General features: G+C 38.7%; 1 protein-coding gene across 1 annotated transcript; it reads left to right on the top strand.

The window, feature by feature from the left end:
• Positions 1–950: 950 nt before the first annotated feature.
• On the top strand, positions 951–22,356 carry il16 (interleukin 16). The gene is made up of 25 exons (XM_076011424.1): positions 951–3,134; positions 4,167–4,407; positions 5,186–5,462; positions 6,109–6,251; positions 6,677–6,764; positions 7,425–7,553; positions 7,660–7,765; positions 8,371–8,519; positions 8,722–8,832; positions 9,335–9,449; positions 9,663–9,736; positions 10,434–10,683; positions 10,881–10,998; positions 11,166–11,298; positions 11,625–11,712; positions 12,003–12,214; positions 13,411–13,548; positions 14,813–14,900; positions 16,909–17,975; positions 18,468–18,604; positions 18,827–18,992; positions 19,111–19,212; positions 19,817–20,048; positions 20,906–21,034; positions 21,326–22,356. The coding sequence occupies exons 1-25, from the start codon at positions 3,116–3,118 to the stop codon at positions 21,538–21,540; spliced, it is 4,527 nt and encodes a 1,508-aa protein (XP_075867539.1). The 5' UTR covers positions 951–3,115; the 3' UTR covers positions 21,541–22,356.
• The last annotated feature ends 234 nt before the right edge of the window (positions 22,357–22,590 follow it).

Genomic DNA, 22,590 nt, shown 5'->3' with positions numbered 1-22,590 from the left:
CAGACCAAAGATTTTGCCACGATGGTCGTCTTTCATCTGAGGCGGCCAGAAATCTTAGTGTGTAGCAGCCTAAAGAGTTTCCAGACTTCCTGCATGACCTGTGCTGTGAAGTTTGTGCCCTGATCTGCATTGAGCTCAATTGGGATATCAAATCTGGAGAACGCATTGTTTATGAGTAGGTATGCTGTAGTGCGCGGAGTGTTCCCATAATTATTTATGCAAGATAATGGTAGTGACAAAATAAATTCAAAAGTAAAATTAATGAACTGAAAACAAGGTTGAGTTGATTCTTTAATTTGGACGAGGCCCGTAAAAGTTTCTTGTTCCATAACAAGTGCCTACAGAAGCGCATTGCATTCACTGAATAAAACAAATTAGGATTGATATGAGATCAGGATCTCCTGGTGCCTAATTTTATTTATTTTTTATTCAGTGAATGCAATGCGCTTCCGTAAGTACCAAGTCAATTAAAATAAAAAATAAAAAAAAAGTCACCACAGTTCAAGTCCTTGATGAGGTTGCTGAAGAAGTTGTTGTGATAACGATAGTTAGCTGCTAGGGGGAGCCATAAGGCAAGCTGGTCGCAGTTAATGATTGCAGCGTTTCTGCAAAACGACCAGGGGGGCCAATGAGGGACTACTGAAGTTTAAACTTGACAGTGGAAGCTTAGGAGGATGTGGAGGAAATGAGACAACTTATGTAGTTGATCGGTGAGTGAAATTCTCTTCCCTCGCAAACTGCTGCCCTACTCTGACTTTTCTGGTATTTTCAGTACTTTCATTTTCATTCATTCATTCATTCATTCATTCTTTTATTTGAACAGGTTTAAAGAAACACATTCAAAATAAAATATGTAGCCATGCTTAGGCAAGAAAAAACAAAAACAAATGTGAAAAGACAACTCTATAATAACATAAAAACTACTGAAAGTCCTACCCCTTTTTTCTCAGTAGTAATCACTCAAAGCAAGGCAAAAACAGAAGAAAAGAAAGAACAACCATTAATATAGGCACAATTTTTGTACTTTGTACAAATTCCATCTTATAGTCAATGTCCATCTTTGCATCCAAAATCTTGTTAGTTTCCATTTGACGCATAAATACTACTTCTTTAGGCTGTCTTACACATACATAGAGAGGTGTTAGAGTTTGTATGAGTTCTAGGTAAATGTGGCTCAGGATCAGTTGAGGCCAAGTTAAGCACGGGGTGATTTCCACTCCGTCTCAGGCTCAGAGGAAAGGGGGAGGAGGAGTAGAGGAGCCTCACTGAGACAGCCTTGTGTTCTACCACACTTGGGGTAAAGGGGTGGGGATAATGGCAACAAGGGGCATGGCGAAAAAGGTTTCCAAGTCACCCAGCATGAGTCACAGCGCAGGAGCCATGCTCTGAGGCTGTGTCAGGGTGTGCTCCACAATCACTTCTTTGGGTCCTTTGAGAAGCAATGGATCCCGTCAAGGAGACCGACATGACAGACCATGGTGAGTAGAAATTCCACTCCAAGAATGTTGTTGTTTTAATGCCAGCATTATCAGAGCTGCTTACATTTTGAATAGTCTAAGTTATCTGAGTTAGATTTAAGAGGACAAATATCAGTGAACAATATGAAAACATGTAATCCCAATTTATTTATGGTTCTCTTTGTGAGCGGCAAGACAGCTACAATAGGCTCCAGCACACTTGCGACCCTGAATGCAAATAATCATTGTGATAAATGGATGAGTGGATATATTATGTGTATGTGTGCATTTTATTTTTTAAAACGGTTGTTCTTTTCAAATAGTTATCATCAGATGGTCTTCACCTATTTTTATGAAGCATTATAAAGATTAATTATATATCTATAAACATTGAATTTAAAATGGATCAATATCATTAAACTTTACTGAAGTAATCAGTAACACAAAATGAAAAAGATTTAAAAAATAAAAGGTCAGTTGGTCAATTGCATCTTTATTTACTTCAACTGATTCCTTCTGGCTGCCCTCTGTAGCTGTGCTGCGCTAAAGTTTCCAGTGGGAACTCTTGACAAAACTCACTTTGTTCAGCCACTACACCCTCAGACTCTCTGAATCAGCTACTGTTACGCGGGAGTTTCTACCTCACATTTCTCTGCAAGAGTAAACAGTCAACACACACTGGTCACTCTATTCATGGCAGAAAACACCTCGTATCGTGAACCGCAAAGTTGTTCCACTGCATTTACATTTTCATAAGCAACAGTCTGTGTCATGAAGGGTACGCAGTGTCTAAAGAGGAAGGTTGAAATTGGACAACACTCAACCAAACTGAGGAAGCCATTATGAGTAAAATCATGTTTTGACTCAGTGGTTTACAAAGAAAAAGGCCATTACTTGCTCGCATAAAAAGATATTGTTCTCTAAAAAAAAAAAAAATTTTAAGGAAGGATTGTGTTTGTTCAGGTTGTCCATCATTGGACATACTGTATTCAACTGTCTTTCACATGAGCATTCAGGAAATATGTTTCAAATGAGACAATATTATTGAGGGCTAGTCAGTTATTTGTATGTGTGTATGTTTTGTCTAACACTCATTTACGCAACGATTTGTTTGTGCGTACATTTAATAACTTAGGACACTGGACTATTGATCAAATGCAACAGGTGAATAAAAATTCAACGTGAAAGCAGAGCTGGATGTTAACAGAGCACCTGCAGACGTGACCAAACTTACACATCCATCCATCCATCCATCGCCACTTCCTCCTGCACTCAGGGTTGCAGGGGTCTGCTGGAGCCTATCCCAGCTGTCATAGGGCGAAGGCAGGTTGACACACTGGACAGGTCGACAGTTCATCGCAGGGTCACATAAAAAAAAACAACAAAAAAAACATTCACAAGTCACACCTACGGTCAATGAATTTAATTGAAGAAATGAAGTCCCCAATTTGCCTCACATGGGTGTTTTTGGACCGTGGGAAGAAGGTGAAGTACCCGGAGAGAACCCATGCAGACACAGGGAGAACGTGCAAACTCCACACAGAGAGGTCGCAGGCCCTCCCTCCTTTACAATCACTCATCATTCTTTTTTTTTTTTTCTTTTTAGGATGGAGACAGAATTTGATCTCTCCTAATTTCAGGTTCCTTTGTGCAGGCAAATGTGTAATAGAGAGACAGGTATGGAAATGGTAGACCTTTGGCAAAGAGAACCCTGTTTCTAACATCTGTTTTCTATCTGGCAAACACAACAAGCAGGCTAATGCTGCTAACACAGTCCACAAACCCTGGATTACCTTCATTCAATGGATGAGGCCTTTATAAAAGCCTTTAATTTCCTCATTTTTTTTTTTTTTTAAATCTAATGACAATTTAGATACCAAACAAAAATATTGTAATTAAAACCCTGTGCAAACTATAGCTTCAGAGTACCAACCACCAAACTAGCCAACTCGTCTTGTCTCTGCCCTTCATGCCATCAATAAATCCAAACACACACAGTTGGTGCACCAAATAAAACATAAATATATATCCCATCAAACAAAATCCTAATGCAATTGTATGTTGCCAGATATGCAATGCTCGATATATGACTATTCATCATCATGCCAACAGAAAGGCTTTGTAAATCATTGCAATATACTTCAGAATACATTTCGCACTTCAGTATCTCCAACATTAGCCTGCATAATGCATATTAAAAGTCATCCTTGGTGCTCTGAAGACTGAAATGTCACAACATGTAATCATTAAGTAACTACAGGCCATCAATGGAAACGCATGTAACACAACTGTTCTTTGGTTTTCCAGTTTGAGTAATAACTCTAAGAACAACAATGTTTCTCCCCATTGAATACTCAGTGTTGGTGTTTTGGACTTGTTTGTCTTCTTGCTATTCGTTTTAGTCCTGGTGCTAGTGTGTGTGTGTGTGTGTGTGTGTGTGTGTGTGTGTGTGTGTGTGTGTGTGTGTGTGTGTGTGTGTGTGTGTGTGTGTGTGTGTGTGTGTGTGTGTGTGTGTGTGTGTGCGCGCGCATGTTTTTAAATCGCACATCTTCCTCTTCTGTTAAGTTGATTTAGCTGCAGACAAGATGACAACTTTTTAGGGCATGGGGAAAGCACTCTGAACTCCATTTGCCTCAGCAGTTTCTCAGAACACTTAGATGCACAGATGCAATAAAACCTTTGTAACTGAATTTTCTAATTGCTTTCCAGAGCGCCCCTGTCCATTAGGCTTTGGCACTACTGGGAGGAGTTTGTGTGCTTTTGACTCTACAGTACATGCACATACACACATTCTGACAGCCATTCCTCAGAGATGCTCCTACCAGGGGAAGAGAGTCAGCACAGCAGCAGCAGCTGCTGCAGCAGCTAGGCAGATGGAAATGAAATACAGAGAGCACAACCTGACCAGCGACCCCAACCATCGGTCCATGAAGCTAACTATGCTATCCAGGTATTTCTGTTACTTATCTGTAATGGTAAAGCTAGTATTAAAATTTTAAACTAGCTGAAACTATAATTCACTTGTATTTCAACTGTTTAACTGAAGGAAACATTGGGTTTTGCTAATGAAATACAGCCTTTCTTTTCTAAACAGAACCATTTTACTAAAGTTCCACAAACATGAACAGTTAGTAAAAGAAATCATTGTGTTGTATAAGATATTGAATGCTATTTATTACCAATTAACATTGCGTCAGAGATGGCATTTCAAAGTTACTTGAGATATGTTCACCTTTCTGTAACTTTTGTTCAAGGACGCTTAGGATGTCAGAAAACCTTATTTTATATTAATGCTTTTTTTTTTTTTTTTTTTTTACTAAATTGTTTAAAGTTGTTTACCTCTTTGTTGATAACATTTGATTTGCGGTGTCCCACGCAATCAACATACAAACGGAACTGCAAAAATGCATTGTTGCTGGTTCTGCTGTCGGAAAAGATGCCTGCATTTTTCACTTGCAGTCACTCTGCTCTCCCACATCCTCTGTGGCAGAAACCAGTAGCACCTTCTTGATTGTGCATGCAATCATAGCAGATCACTCAGCACATGTTAACTAATAGCGAGTGCTATCTCTTTGCAGGTGCAATCGATTTTGTGCTATCTAGGATGTCAGTAAACCAGACCCTACGAGTCTTTTGGGGGAATAGTAATATTTCTCTCCAGCTGTTTTGTTTTATTAAATAGAGATACATCATTTTACTCATCAATTTATTTGTTTTTACTTTTTCAGGTCCCTCATTCTTTGTCACTCAAAGAGCAATAATGACTCTCGAAGAGAAAGACAAATAGAATCCACATCAGACAGATGCAGTACTTGGTGTCCAGGCTGGAGAACAGATGGGACTGTTGGACATCAAGCACACCATAAAGACACAGAAAACAGAAAATGGAAACGGGACAGTCAACAACAAACCCTTGAAAGAAGTGGAGGCATTGATACAAGTGACCCCCTGCCCACCAAGCTCCTTAATAATAAAAGGAGCATTAAGAGATCATTCAGCATCAAGGTAGGATGACAACATTTTGGCTGATGTGATTTTTATAGCGATTGGAGTGGATTCTCTCCATAGGGGTATCCAGCCAGTACGTGGGCTTAGCTTTGAACTGCCATTGTTCTCTCATCACTCTCTCTGAATAAATGACTGGCAGAGTTTGGACATTAGTTTAAAATGACAGGGTTTGTTCCCATCGCAACAATACTTTTCATACAAGTTCCCAGTACAGTTATAGTGGGTAGTTGATAAAAGTACTATTAGAAAAATAAATCTACTTTCACTTACTGAAGCGCATTGAATGAACCCAGAAGAACTAAAGTCAATTTTTCAACTTGCTGTCAGTCAGCAGCCCCTTTCTTTACTTTAATTGTTGAGCACTATTAGGTCGAGCTACGCCTTACAAATACCACTCCTCCATAAGAACTTGCTCGAGTACTTTGCGAGGTGCAATTTAATGTACGTCCCAAATATTGCATTTCATTTTGTTTCTAATTTACCTCAGGCACTGCTGTTCTTATGATTATGTGGTTATTGTGTTTTTCTTTCATATTGAGCCTTGTGTGTTTGTGTGTGTGTGTGTGTGTGTGTGTGTGTGTGTGTGTGTGCGCGCCACATGTCTATTTGCATGTACGTGCACACCATCCTATGCGCCAAATAGGGGAGCAGTATCTGGAGGATGTGCATAGCCATGGGGTCCGAGAACGTGTGCAGCAGACCACAAATGGCTGATAACAACAGCGTTCAAAAGGAAGACAGAGTGACGAGTACGGATTCAGACGTTAATGGGAAAGACTTACAAAAGTAATGAAACCATGCAAACATCCAAAGCTCTTCTGTATTCGGTAGTCCGTATTCCATTCATTTGCCCTTCTCATTCACGTACCTCATCTTTTATTTTGCTCCTTCCCTTTAAAGCAGCTCTGTTTATGTCCTTTACTGGCAGACAAAATTTTCTATTGTGTGATAAATAATTAATACGATATATAATATTAAAGACAAAAAAAGAACAAACCGAAAAATAAAATTATATCTGAGCTTCAGAATATCAGTCTTACGAGAAAATGTGTGTAACAAGATTCTTCCATCCAAATGCTTCGCTCAAAACATACACATTACGACATAATAATAAGGAAGGAAAAATTATTTGATCCCACAAGCTGTTCTCATGTGATTCTTGGACATGTGTGATCATTATGTTTTATTGCTGGTATTGTTGTTGTTTTCAGCATTTGCAGCTTTCTGAGTCCAGACAAACTGACTCTCTTTAACAACTGCTTAGTGGAAGAGGAAACCAGGGGCCTCTGTTATAGTGAGGTAACTGCACATTGTGTTTTTTTTCCCTTTTAGAAATATATCTTTATTTATAGTTCCTGACACAATAATATGATATATTTAAATGTTTTTAACACGCTTTCAAAGTGGAATCATGATCGTCAAAAAAACACATTTTATCTTCCTCTAAATTTAGATCACTGTATACTTCCTTTTCATTAACTGCGTAGGTATACGCATATTAACATATTTTTCAATGCTGCCTTCACATCTTTTTCCATGGAATGCCTCACTCTCTTTACATTTGCCTTCACTTCTTCCCTGCTATCACTGCAGATCACAATGTCATCTGTAAACATCTTTGTCCAAGTAGATTTCTGTCAAATCTCATCCGTTAACCTGTGCATAGTGAGCAAGAAGCGACTGAAAGCAGATGTAGTCCTAGGTCCACCTTGACCCTACAGCACACTTGATCACTGTCTCATATCTCAATACCGTCAACCGTGCCCGCAATGTCAACATAGTACTTGATGAGTATTAATGAATTATAGATTAGGTTTATTCTATTAATAGCTTCCAAGTGCTTAACAGCAGCTGAAATGTTCCTTTGAACTAACAAATGATACTGTTCTTTCAAAAGTGCTTACGTCACTAATTCACGATAACGTTTCTCTTTTCTTTTTTCTTTTTTTCATACTTTAGGGCATTTTTACATGCGAGGAAGCCATCCATTCAAATGGCTTGACAACAGGTCCTTATCGTCAAACCGTCAGCTCTGCATCCAAAGCCTACACTGGGAAAATACTAATGGACAATAACAACCACTGCAAGGTTAAGTGCATTTTCACTACAAATATGTTTGACACAACAACAGTAGATACATCTAGAATATTATATTTAGGTGTTGTTTTAATGATTCTGTTAATTTTTTGTGTAGCCACCAACCCCAGAGGTGAATGAGGAGAAAGTCTGGGAAACGGAGAACAACCAGGAGAGACTACAAATGCATAATGCCAACAATAAGACCTGTTCTGTTTCAACAAGTGTGTAGGATTCAAGTTTCATCGATGTTGCATTGTCATGAGGAGAAATATCCATTCATTTAAATTAATAAATACATACATACATACATACATACATACATACATACAATATTAAAATCCTATACAGATAGATAGACAGATTGATAGAAAGATGAGTAAATTTGTTTGTGTACTAATTAGGAAGCCACACAGCTTGCAAAAAAAAGTATTTACAGTTTACTTGTTTAGGTTCCAATGTATGCTGACTGAATTGACAGTATGATCCTCCAGTCCACCCAAATGAAGAATTAGCCCAGAACACAAGACCATGCAGACATAGATTCATGGGCACAAGATCTCATACACACTACAATCAAGTCTGAACATTGATCAATGTCATCAGCCACCTGTCTTGGCTTATGATGTTGATTGACATTGATATAATAAGTAGACATATATGGCAAAGCAGAGTCCTTTGTGATGGGATATTTAAAGCAACACAAGCAACATTTTCTTTTGTGTAAAATATAAGGTCTAGGATTTTTTTTTAAGCTTTAAAATGGAACTGAATAATTTGAAATGTACAATAATAATAATATATAATAATTTGTCAATGTGTGTAACAGGTGTTCACCCTTACTGGATTGGTGACCTGGACAGCATCATAATGAAAAACCCAGAGTTGCGTAATAGTTATCAACATGCGAATGGTGCTATATACGGAAAAAGAAAATCTCTGTCACAGCATCTGGAGTTTGGTCACACCAAAACACAGGTATCAGTGTTCTATGTTATGCGCTGCTGAGCTAGATCTCTAGTCTGCTTGTCCGATAGTTCGAAATGGAATTAAGTGGATGGAAATGAATTACACTGATCAGTAATTACGAATGAACATGGTGAATTAATATCTGTCTATCTCCCTATAACATTTTTCATTTTTGTTCATAATGCTGTGTGTGTGATTGCTCCTCCTCCAGCCTGTCCACCACTTCTCCCGCTCCCTCAGCTCTGGCCATCTTGTACACTCCTGCAACAATGTGCAAGCTTACATTATCTGTAACATTGTGCTGATGAAGGGCCATAGAAAAGTAAGAGTCACCACCACAACCATTTAATAACTTTGAAAGTATTTCCTCTGAATCATATTGTTATTGCCTATGTTGCTGTTCCTTATAGTGACAACAGGAGATGAAAAAAAAAATAGCGACACAGTCCTTCTGGCAGCACTTAGCATCTCATTGAAAAAAAATTCACGATCACTACGTTTAAATGACACTCCAGTTGTTTTGTTATTGTGCGAGGAAACAGTCTAACTGGAAATTAACCCGCTGAAATGACTCATGTCGCCCCCTAGTGTTAGGGAGGAGGACACACTACCATCAATAATTCGATTTTCTAGGCTGCATGTATACTGGGACAAGGAGAGAAGTCCGATTAGAGAAGAAAACTGAATTTTGAGCATATTTTCACATTAAGTTTCTCGTGTATGTAAAAAGCACCACATTGACATAATTTAGTTAAATACACACAATTAATTGTTAATACACACAGTACTGATGGGTACTGAGAAAATATTGCTGTTGTTTGCAGGGTTTGGGATTCAGTATAGTGGGAGGAAAGGACAGCGTTTATGGACCAATGGGAATCTACGTGAAGAGCATTTTCCCCGGAGGGGCAGCAGCTGCAGATGGACGGCTGCAGGAGGGTAAATGAAAAGAATCAAAGATACACATCTGCAGCTCTCTTTTGTGGAGAACTGCAAGTCACCAGTTTACAATTTACAGAGGATTGATTTTACAATGGTGTCTTAAATTGATAACTTCCGATATTTGATAACTCCGTGTGTGACTTCTAACTCGTGTCAATAAAGATTTTGAATGATTTGATGTATTGTGGTGTTTGCTTATTTCATTTGTAGGGGATGAAATCCTGGAAATAAATGGAGATTCGTTACATGGTCTGACTCATGATGAGGCCCTGCAGAAATTTAAAGTAAGATAAAAATGCACTGTCCTGTGTGTGTGTTTCTCAAACCTTTGTTGCTTATTAGTTTGCGTTCAGTAAGTTAGGAAGCTTTAATGATCACGAAACATCTTAATTAGCTTTTTTTTGTTGTTGTTGTTTATACAGTGTAAAATGTCATTTTAACATGTAAATTAATATTTATGATTGTCAACACTGTGCATCCAACGGGACCACGGCAGCCGGTCCATTTACAATCCATTGCAGCTTGTAGTGTGTGAAAGCTTCAAGCAATACAGTTCCAATATAGGTTTTGTATATTATGGCTATGGAAATGTTATATTATTTACATTTTCAAGTAAATAGTGAAAATTTATGATTTTACACTCACTTGTGTAGCCTTTATCGCACTCTCATTCTTATTTCCACTACTCTGACAAAGTTTTAGAATTTTTTTATACTTTTTTGTTGTTTTTCTGCTCTTTCGTACTCTGCATATTAACCTTACACGGTGGGCCGCTTAGTAATGTAATTTCAATGCTCTGTACAAGTTGCATATATTGTAGGATTGACAGTAAAGCTATCTTGCACCTTGTATAATAAGTGCTGAACAAAACTGTAATTGATAAACAAAATATTCATCTAAAGAGTTGTTTTTTTAATTTGATCGGATCCTGACTACAACTGAAACAAGCCTCCAAATCTGACGTGTTGTTTCACTGTACAGCAGGTAAAAAAGGGACTGCTGACTCTGGTGGTGAAGACAAATTTGCGTGTGGGGGCTGTGTGCAGTCAGGCACAGGAAGCTCAACTGTGTAGGTCACACTCCCTGGGCTCCACTGCAGGCATGGCCAGGATCAGTGCTGACATGGGAGACTACAACTACCTGAACGTCAACAGCAAGGAGACACTGAGCTCACATGGTCGGCCGGCTAAACCAAAAGATCGTATCATGATAGAAATCATTCTGCACAAAGGTTAGCGTCATCTGAATCTTTTTTGTTTATTTAATCTAACCTGATGTTTTGCTGAACAAGTTCTGCACTGAAAGCTCAGTAGCTGCTGTGAGTTTAATAGAATAGAATAAACTTTTATTAGTTCCATGTGGGGAAATTGTGAAGCTGTTATGAACTGTTACAGAGGGAATGATCCACTTTTGATGACATATTTTCAGAATCAGGTGTGGGCCTGGGAATAGGACTCTGCTGCATCCCATCTTGGGAGAGGTGCCCTGGGATCTACATCCACACCCTCTCTCCTGGATCCGTTGCTCACATGGATGGTCGACTTAGGTGAGGGGAATAAATTGGTGTGACAATATGACTGTAATTATTGCTGCATAGATTTTATCCTCTAGCTTTGTCTCATGGATGTGCCAAAAAAAGTGAAAGTAAAATATCTTGATGATTGACTAAAACCTTGCTGCTATTAATTTTTTCTAAAAAAAAAAAAAATTTAGGTGTGGTGATGAAATTGCAGAAGTCAACAACATTGTGGTTTACAACATGGCACTAAATGATGTCTACACAGTCCTGAGCCAGTGCACTCCGGGCCCAGTTCACATTATTGTCAGCCGCCATCCCAATCCAAAAGTAAGGCTTACAGCTTTGCACACATACACGCGCACAAAGATAATGAGATAATAAAAAATACATAAAGCACTATTAAAGTTTGTTTTTTTTAATGAATAAAGGGTATGTATATTACAAATAAATGTCCAATTTTGATTGTAGCCCTAACAAATAGAATTTAATCTTGAATTAAATACTTCAGCTTTTTTTTTTTTTATTGATTCTTTTGTTGACCTCACAGTTACACCAGGGTAAAGGTTTGACTCTACTTTCATGTCACAGTGATGGAATACATGCACTGACAACCTCTGATTACCCTGATTCTTACACTTGTTTCTATATGTCAGATATCGGAACAGCAGCTGAACGATGCCATTGCTCAGGCTGTGGAAAACAGCAAATTGAAAAGGGATAAAAGCCAGTGGAGCATAAATAGTAAGATACCTGTTCACTTTCAAAGATCTTTTCATGCCTGCAGGAGAACACTTTCGATCTGTGTGCGAGAGTGACTTAAGATGGTATAGGATCATTGCATTATTATAGAATCATTGCTTTAATTGGTAGTTTGTTGAATATGATTTGTTTACAATTAGCTACCTAATCAGCCAAAGTAATTTACTCTGAACTGCAGAAACTTAAAGAGAGTAAATTGTGTTATTTATCATCATCATCATCATCATCATCATCATCATCATCATCATCATGTCATTCTTATTATTCAACAGGCCTGCAAAGACCAGAGCCTCACAGTCCACAGAGATGCAAGACTTGTTTGAACAGGCGTTTCAGTCAGTTGCCTGTTCATCGAACACAGAAGACCATGATTCGCTCCTGCAGTGACAACACTAACAGCTACCACCATAACCAAAGTGTCCTCAATCTTCACAACACTCATCAGATGCCATCAGCTCGAGTTCATAGTTCAGACACACCCAAGGTAAACTAAACACATTTGGAGAACAAAGGGTAAAGAGGAAGAAGAAATTATTAAGAATTTTTTTTTTTGAGTTTTCATTTCAAGAAAAAAATTTGAAATTTCATGAATCAAATCAAAATTTCGAGAATAAAGACAAAATTTCAAAATTAAAGTCGAAATTTGCAGAATAAAGTCAAAATTTCAAGAATAAAGTTGAAGTGGACATTTCAAGAATAAAGTGGATATTTTGAGGATAAAGTTGAAATTTCGTTATTAAAGTCAAAATTTTGCGATTGAACTCAACGTAAATAAAGTTGAAATTCCAAGATTAAAGTCAAAATGTTGAGAATAAAGTTGAAAGGGACGTTGCGCAAAAGCTGAGTGTTGTACTTCCGTTTTCGCCAGTTTCCTGTTTACTTCGACTTTATTCACGAAATTTCAACTCGAAAATGAAAAGTTACATTTTTTCTTCTTCTGGCTGTAATCCTCTCTCATAGGTAGTTCAGAAAAATATAAGTGGCTGATAATTATAAGCTGCTACTGTGACTACACATTTTTCTTTGATATAATATGACATTATGCATAGTAAATCATTTTATTTTGTGATGTTTGGTTTTGGCAAGTTGTATTTTTGTTTCGTGAAGTCTGAGTTTGTCTGGTCTGACAGCGATTGTCTGTGCCTGTGTGTCCTGTGTATCCTCATTCGTAAGATGGTTCAAAAATATTGATTAATATTTGGGGAAAATGAAAACACACTTACACCTGCTTTTATTGAGGTTTTCTTGCTCATTTGGAAATGCACACTCACATCAGTGGACAGTTGACTTCTCAGTTTACCTCACATGCATGACGATGGACTGTAGAAGATCCTGAACCTGGAAATCTAACCCTTAAACTTTGTACTATGAGGTGACAGTGCTGACTTACCACTGTAGCGGTGTTATTCATTTATTGTGCATATATTTGGATGTATTTTTCAGTGAAAGTCCACCAGTGATATGGGAATGCGTGAGGCTAATTTGACATTATTATAAAGCACAGCCTGGGGTTATTGGCTTTGGGCTAGTTAATCTATGAATATGTTAATGAATTAAGATGTCCCAAAAATTATCTAAGCATAATTAATTATGCTTATGTAAATGTAAACAATGTTGAGACATCTTTATGTCTCTTCAGCCTGCATCCATCTCTTTTGTCTAATACGGTTCTTTGTTTAGTCAATGTACAGCCAGCAAGCCATTTCGCTTCAATATTCCTGGCCTGAGGATGTGACCAGTGAGGAAGGTTATAATGGCGACTCAAGCAACTCCAGCAGAGGATCCCCAGTTAAGGATGACGGACTGGAGCCTTGCAAGGTACATTTATTAAATTCAAAGGAATTCAGGAATATCAGACAAACAAAAAACACACACAAAAAAAAAAACCACAATAAAGTCAAGACGTTTAATTCTTAAAGCATACATTTCATAGTTCACTGGGTTTACTCACATATAATAATTTCATCTCTTGAAAGGAGGAGACATCTGTTTTTCAAGTAGTAATTAGAACGCTTTACTTTAAATATACTTCAGATTTGAATACAATGCACATATATGCATTTCATGAAACATTGAAAATTACAGCTCAAGTTTTTTTCAACTTCACTTCACTTCACTTTTGACGTTTAACCCATATTAACCCACTTTATTAACTCATATATCTTATATATAGCTTACCACGTCCTGCATGCTGTCATAGCTCAGCATGTTGTTTTAATCATCCTTTTTTAACACCACTCTTTCCACTAACGCTTGTCATCTTTTCTTTATGTACTAACGTGCTTCTTTCTTCAACCCTGCAGTTTTTCAGCGCTGTATACAAGGCGTTGAGGCACACACTCAGGTTACTCTTGAGGAATGTATGTGAAGTGAAGTGGCTGGTAAAAGCATGCTGAACATTCAATCGCTCACCGCTTGACACGTATCCAGCAGCTGTCAGATAATGCAAGATGCTGGAGGAGCAAGTGTGGATGTCATTCCTCAAGTACAGTGGATAACTACCACAGGCTCTTGTCATGTACCCTATATATGGGACTTTGACAGGCCAGACATTCAAGAAGAAAACATGGTGCATGAAATGCATGTTTGTAATAACACTCATCATCATACTATCCCTTTATAGGCTTCAAGAATGATTTTTACATGTTTATCTGTCGGCACGTAAATTGAGCAGTGTTGGTACAATCATCACTTTTTTGTTTTTTTGCATTGCCTCAAATGAGTTACTAAAAACGCAAAATGTAAATTCTGCCTTCTTTATTGTCTTTATTGTTTATATTCGGCCAATTGCAGTAACATTACATATTTTGTTCTATATAAAGTACATTTATCACACTTATTTTTCTTTTGAATAAATAGTATGCGAACATCGTGCAATAGTTTTCCGCCATAGTCATTCAGCTTCTGGATGGGTTATTTCAGGGGGGTGGGGGGGAGAGAAACGTCACGACTTGAGGCCTATTGCCGGCTTAACAGAGCAGCATATGAGATGCCTCAACGGAAGCACTCTTAGCAAGGTCTTGTGCCTTTCTTTTGCTGCCGCAAGAGAAACTGTTATGTGTATTTCCTGCTTGTGAAGCAGGAAGGAGAACGTTCAAGAGGAGAGACGGCAGACAAAGTTGCCCGCAACCCCGATTCTGCAGCCTGCACAAACAGCCAACTACCTTCAGGTAAGACACGCACTGTGTGACCGTGCCACTAACTGCTATCTTTTGTAAAGCCTCTTAGTGTAACCAGACCAGGTAATGTTGCATTCTGTTGACTGTAGGTTGAGGCAAAAAAAAAAAAACTGCACAGTAAAGACGGAAGTTCCGTGCTGTCATTTATCCACAGTTCTTTCCTGCTATTTCTCAACATTTTCTGAAGTCAGTTTAATGAATAAAGTTCAATTTTTCACCGTTTTCCACCATTACAGCACGAAAGTGTAGTTCAGTAAGTAATCATTTTGGATAAATCTCGTGTTCTTCTCTCACATGCTTATCGGCACAGCCACACGCGCCTCCTATTAACCAAATATGGTGAAATCACGTTCATTTACACACCAAGTAAAAGTCTTTTGTGACTCAGTCTGGTGAAAGACTGCAAGAACAGGGAACCGCTCCCTCTCCTTGTGAACACCCTGGACCACATTTAAATATTTAACTTTTTTTTTTTCTTTTGCCACTTTAATCCACACAACTCGGTCATGTATTTGATGTCTTCAGTTTGTATCTGCAGTGTAGAAAGTTGTAAAGATAAAGAAGAAACAGGTGTGTCCAAACTCTTGCCTGGTAGTGTATATCCACATTAAATATATGCCTTTGTTTTATCTCTTAAAAAGGTGGAATATTGTAAAATGGTAAAAGCGGTGCACGTGTTTGGCTTTCTCAGCACCTTCATGTTACTCTAAGAAAAGCTTTGCAAAGACTCCAATTCACCTACTCACACGTACACTCACACCAATGCTGGCTGCTGCCAGGCCCATGAACATAAACATGAAAGCAAACCAACACGCACATTCAGATCAGTGAATCATGTTGTGAAACTTATTTCCCCGATCTCAATTCACCCTCCCAGAAGTGGGAGTTTGAAGTGTGAGCGCCTAACTAGAACCTTCAAATAGAAATTTGTCTCGACCGCACTTGAAATGGAGGCGTCGGAGATATTTTCCAGAATACACTCTGAATCCCCAGCAAGACCATGGTGAAACAGCTCAAACGTCAACGTTCAAAGAAACTCACAAATGTAAGTATTTCCTCCGTTAAAAAAAAAAAATCACGAAAAGCATCGTATTGTTTTAGTTTGACATTATTCCGATGGTGCACCTTTTTTGTTTATAAAAAAACACATTTAAAAAAACAAATACTGGTTGTCTGCGACATCTTGATAGCCCATAGAGATACCATATTTAGATGTAGGATGTATTTAGAAGGCATGACATTTGTATTCAAAGGTACTAAAGCACCACCAGTAAATTGTGTCTGTGTCTGTTTTTGTGCTAAATATTCAATACTCAGTGTTTTTATTAATTGGTGTTAATTATCATTATATCTCTGAACATTTTTCCTGTGTGTCATCGTTGTTCAATAAAACTGTATGGTTTGATCCCATTGTAAGTGTACATTTGGAGATCTTTTTCTCTATCTGTCTTTTGAAGGACTCCGGAGGAATCCAGCGGACTCGACTGCTGGGAATGGGCCAAGTTTATTGAAAACTAAAAGTGCTGCCAGACATTGCATTGTTAGCATTATTCTTCGTGTGTGTGAAACAAACTGACTAACACTGAATAAATAAGTTGTGTTTATAATCAACGTTGTGTTCCCTTGTGTTATTAGGTTCTGCTTTAGTATGTTTACATTTTTTTAAACTGCATATTAAGTTAAGTCATTGTAAACATTTTTGCCGGATGCTGTCTACCTCAAAGGTTCGAATCACTGTAACGAATGCAGTGAAATAATGTATAAGTGCAACAAACTCTTTTATTGTCATACAGTTTCTGTATGGATTTTCTTATTAATGTTGTATGGATGAATAAACGTGCATGGTCACACAACTGTACTAACGCATAATATTGATTCAATTTGGAAATGCACTGATTTATATCTCTTTTTAATTGCTTGTCTGTGACTAACAAAAAAAGAAGGTTGGGTCAAAGAATGTAACTAAAATCAGGTTTTGTCCTCTGTGTTGCATGAACAGGGAGTTCATCAGCTGTGCTTTGCTCACAGCCAAATAGGGGAGCACTTAGGAGACAGGCCCGCATTGAACAGCAAGCACGAGAGCAACTTCGGGATCCGTGGGTTCGCCTCTCAGACCGCTCCACTGAAGAGACCCGCCGCCCTCCCCTTTCTGACAGGGTGCAAGCCGAAACACATGTTGGCACCACCATGAGTATGGAAGAGAACGTCACTGGGATCGACTCCACCGTCGGGGACGAGGGTGTAGATACACCACCTGAGGTGACAGCACCACCTGAGGACGCAGCACCAGCTCCTTTGTCAAAGAAAGGACCCCCAGTGGCACCGAAGCCAACCTGGTCCCGTTACAGTAAGAAGAAATTCCAGGATGAAAAGGGGCGCAAGACAACTCTGGATAAAGCTTCTGAGCAGAAGAAGCCTCCTGTGAGCTCCAGCCGGGGACTCAGATCTGCGTCCGATGGAGCCAACTTGTCTTTGAAGCAAAAGATCCACTCATTTGAGACCTTTTCCAGTCCGAGCAGTCTGGAGAGGGACAACAGAAGACCCTTTGCGACTTCCTCCTCCATTCCCCCGGTGGAAAAGGAATCAAGGCGCCTTCACGGTTCGCATGATTGGAAGGAGCAGCCGAAAGAGAAAATGAACGTCGCTGCACTACCGAAGGAGACAGACGACGCAGCAAGCAAACCTAAGATCTCAGCCAGCACCACTCTCACCAATGAAGCACCGACAACAGCCTCCGAATCAGATCATTCTCCAATTAATTCAGCAAAAGATCTACATCCCGAGGTCCCAAGCACCGCTCCATTCTCAGATCCTGGCTGTGACGACAGCAACGCTGTACTGTCAGAGCAAAAGTCTGAACTGATAGAAAAATCGTGCAGCTCTACAGATGCCAAAATCATATCTCCTAAAACACCCGTAGTGCTTAGCCAGCCTGAAGAGGACAGTTCTCCAGAGGGGCAAGAAGGACCTGCCAAGCAGGTTGGGACCACTGCTGTACCCACGGAGATTCATCACTCACAGAAAGATTTAGACGGAGAGAGCAAGATCCTCAACTTCAGTAACAAGGTAATGTGTTGATAATTGTGTTGGTAATTGTTGTATATTCAGATTTAGTTTATATCGGTACGTTTTAAATGATATCTATCTCATTCTCATGTTCTACTTTTCCTTTCCTGTTGAATTTCTGTGATTTGATGAACTGAAATGACATTTGCTTAAATATTGAAATTTGATGTCAGTTTAAAGAATAAACTTTAACATTTCTAAATGTCTGGTAGGGTAAAAGACAGGTTGATCCCTGCTCTTATGAAGCATCAAGTATCAACAGCCATTAGATGTTGATCTAAGCCAACATCATATGTATGGCAGCATCAGTGCCCCTCCCCATGTTGTTAATAATTGTCATCCCTTATTATTGCCTCTTGCTGTCCCACTAAAACAAGCAACATATTCAATCTGAGTGTGACTGTCATTGCAATGTGTTCATAGTCTTTGGTACAAAAGAACTACATTAGAATAGAGTGTTTCATAATTTCATGAATGACTCTTTTGTTTCAGGTATCACTCATGTTGATGGATTCTCTACTTAAATCGCCAAGTCCGCCTACCACAGAGGATCACCCTGCTTTGGATTCTTTAAGTCTGCAGGAGCAGAGGTCTGAATCAATCAACATTGACAAGGGACTCTCTGTCAGGTGAGAATCATTGAGGGCTCAGCTTCAGCATAACCAGAGTGTGTCATCATTTAGACAGGTTCGCCTTCCTCCATGAGGCTTCCTCTGTCTGTTGTATCATTGTGAGGAGGTGGCTCTCCCTGCTGTATCGTATGACGTTTAAGAGGTTTTGTTTTTTTAAGCGAGAATAAATACAGCATGTTGTTTGATCTACATCTTGCTTTGTAACATTTGTACACACAGCCTGGCTGAACTGAGGGAGTATATGACGAAGCCAGAGCAGCTGGGCTCTGACACCAGGACGCCGGCCTCACGTGCGTGTGTTCCACTCGTCATCTCAACCATCCCTTCACAGGAAGTACAGGGACTGATCGAGGACATCGCAGAGCTAGACGTGGAGTTGCTGAAGGTAAACTTAGTACGATACCTTTACTTGATATCATCATACACAATGAATAGAATATAAGATAAAACTGTAAACTTTAGGTTTGAAGTCGTAACTAACAGCGTCTGTCTATTATTCACAGAAACTGGAACAAATCTATGCCGTGATTCTGCAGAAAGAGGAGGGTGTTGGACTCGGGTTTAGTATTGCAGGGGGTTCTGACTCGGAGAACAAAGCCCCAACAGTAAGCAACACAAGCACACTGCAGTATCCAAATCAGTTTTGGGATTTTTATTTGTTTTTGTTTTATTGGTATATCACCATATCATAACATTGTTATCAAGGAACTTTACATGTTGAAGTCTAGAGCAAACTTTAAGCCACACTGGAAAGGGAGAATAAGGTAACAGCCAGTGACAGCAATTGAGAAACCCATAGTAATGTGTTTTTTAAAAAACTGAAAAAGATTATAAAAACTGAAATGAAGAGAATATTAATGGGTTAATTAAATAATAAATATAGATGAAAATTGAATAGAAAAGATGAGTCTAGATCTGAAAGCACTTTTAAAACTCTCCACCTGTGCTCCCTGTATAGACAAAGGTTTAAAAAGCAGAGATGCAGCTTGGTGGAAACAGTGTTCATAGTCATATCAGTATTTACATCAAAAGCCTCAGCAGACCTCATCAGGGCATTGATATGAAGATAAAAGTTGTGAAAGTGGATTCTTGTTCTCATGAATCTGGTCAGATGACGTGCACAACTCTAACTGGACTGCCTGAGCCTGATCATTTGCAATAATTGACAAGCATATGTACAATTGCATGTGTCCCTCTGCCTTTCACCAGGTCCACAAGGTGTTTGCCAGTGGTCTGGCCGCTGAGGAGGGCACTATCCAGAAAGGAGATAAGGTTTTGTCCATCAATGGTCAAACGCTGCACAACATGAAACACGCTGATGCCACCGCCGCTTTGCGTCAGGCCCGCACTCTTACTGTGGCTGTGGTTGTACTCAACAAAAGCTGTGCAGGGAAAGAAACAGAGAGTGGAGACTGTCGGAGCGAGGAGCTCAGTAGCGAAGGTAAGCCACAAGGGGTGACAATTGAACATTTTTAAATGTGTACTGTGAAGGATAGCCTCCAGTATGTAGAGGTTGTATGAAGTCACGCAGTAGCACATTTCAAGTCTGTTTTTGTTTTTTCCAAAATGTCTGTATCCATGTCAGGTTGTCAGCATACGTGTATTTGTTTATTGTTACAAAAACATTACTACTACTACTACTACTACTACTACATTTTATATTTGCATAGTGTTTTTCAGAAAACTCAAAGACACTTTACAAATGTATTAAAATAATAATACATCAGAATATAGAGCTACATAAAATCACAGGAATCAAACAAATTTAAAAGAAATTGAAGACGGTGAAGTGAATGACATCACATGCAGATACACTCAGAAGAATGACGCTTTCTCCACGGATTCAGCATGTTTTTGTAGAATGAACTACTTGGGTTATGACAAAGAGGAAATGTGACTTTTGTTCAGGGGTGGGCCGTGCCTTTCGCCCCTGGCCCTTCACTGGTGACCTACTTACTCCTACCTAAACTGACACACCTCATCATACCATCAATGGGAAACCACAGCTCGAGCATCCATGCAGAATCACACATTAAATCACCTTAATATCAGGCTGGTCAAGCAACACTTCATTTCCAGAGCATTTAAAATCACTGTGCTCGCATTCACAATTTGGAGATTTGGGAACTAAGATCACAGATACTGTCAAAACTTCAAAATAAAAGGTGATTTTAAGACTTTTATTACTCAACAAAGTTTAAATTAGTTAAAGATGGCAACCAGACAATAACTAAACACACTATGAATTGAAAATAAAAGTGAACACATCACTATGCTGATGTGTTGTTTGTGTTGCAGTGAAGGAGCAGGGAGCTCTGATGACTGTGCAACTTGAGAAAGGAAGTGGGGGAGTTGGCTTTACTGTGGAGGGAGGAAAAGGCTCAATCCATGGAGACAAACCAATAGTCATCAAGAAGATCCTGACAGGTACTGGACCGTCGCAAAGTTTTCTACCTCACTTCTTCTGCAAATTGGACTGAGATTTGCAATAACACGCCCAGCCAGGTTAAGATGGATCCAAGAAACATCAAAGTTCATCACTGCTTATCCTTACTTTTTATCCCGCCGGGTGTTTCTTCTGCTACGTCGCTATTGTTGCAAGTTTGATTTAAGTCACAAAAATGATTTTCAATTAAATACAAACAATAATTAAGTGGTCTCTATTCTAAATCATGCATATCGAAACCACTTACTTATATTTTTTTTTGTATGTGTAAGGCGGAACAGCAGAACAGGTTGGTCTGCAACAAGGGGATGTTCTGCTGCAGGTCCAAGGAATCAGCCTGCAGGACAAGACGCGCTTCGAGGCCTGGAACCTAATAAAGACGCTACCTGAAGGAGCTCTGGAGTTGCTCATCAGGAGGAAGCAGCAGGGGGCGCTGAACGACGCTGCTGCAGCGGATGGATCAGAAACGAGAGGTGATGGAGAATAAAGAATGAGGGAATTTTGAAAACAACTTTACAGACGTCTCGTTATGTTTTAATATTTTCTTGCCATATTTGTTGAGCTACCAGTCATATATTTCATTTTTTTTTCTTATCTTTTTAGTGGCATAAGCCATTTTTTGACAAAAAAAAAAAACAAAACAAAAAACAGAAATAGGTTGACTAAATCAGCCCCTCATGATGTTGGACACCACTCCTAAAGTCACCTGTATCTTCAGATGAACAGGTTAATAGAACAACCCCTGAAATGCAAAGGCCAGTAAAGAGTGTTTATTATGTGTGAAATATTCCAAATGTAATTTGGCCCATTCAGGAAAATTAGCCTTGTCTTTGCTAATCCTCTTCTGTTACGTAACAAACTGCAAAAATAATAGTATTAATTATTATTTGGATGTCAAAAGTAATTTTCTATTGCCAAGCCTTTTTGTGTGAAATGATTGATAATTATCATCCAGTCTATATTTGTTTGTTCATTATGATCTGTTTATTTTTTTTAAAACATGAAAATATATATTATAGGTCATTGTTTTCAAGGGAGACAATGTCATAGTTCATTAATAGGTCAATCAAAAACTCATTTTGAACGTCATTTGTACAAAGTTTTGTTGCTCACTTCCTTTAGAAAGCTTTTTAAATTTTCAATTCCCACGAATGGTAAAAAAAAAAAAAACAAAACCAAAAAAAACAAGTAACAATAACAGCATGATGGAAAGAAAATTGTCAGAAATTTCACATAAAGTGATGGAGACCTGGAACTGATGAAAAGGCTTAAATGAAACTTAATAAAAGTATATTTGTCTACATTTCCCAGACTTCGTCTTTTATGTAGATCGGAAAAAACAAACAGTCGTTTTGCAGATTGGTTAATTGAGGAGTGTTGACTGAACATTCTCATTCCACAAATAATGCTGTGAAAACAAAGTGTTTTTGTGCCAGTACCTAAACATGTAAGTTGGACATTTCACTTTTTGGTAAAAGCTGGTGTGCAAAATCAGTTGCTCAATATGTCCAGATAGCTGTGTTTTGGTCAGTGAAAG

Source organism: Nelusetta ayraudi, unplaced genomic scaffold, assembly GCF_046127955.1.
Source record: "Nelusetta ayraudi isolate G7.1 ecotype Tasmania unplaced genomic scaffold, CSIRO-AGI_Nayr_v1 ptg000005l, whole genome shotgun sequence".
Lineage (NCBI taxonomy): Eukaryota > Metazoa > Chordata > Actinopteri > Tetraodontiformes > Monacanthidae > Nelusetta > Nelusetta ayraudi.
This window is presented reverse-complemented; position numbering and strand designations above follow the sequence as displayed.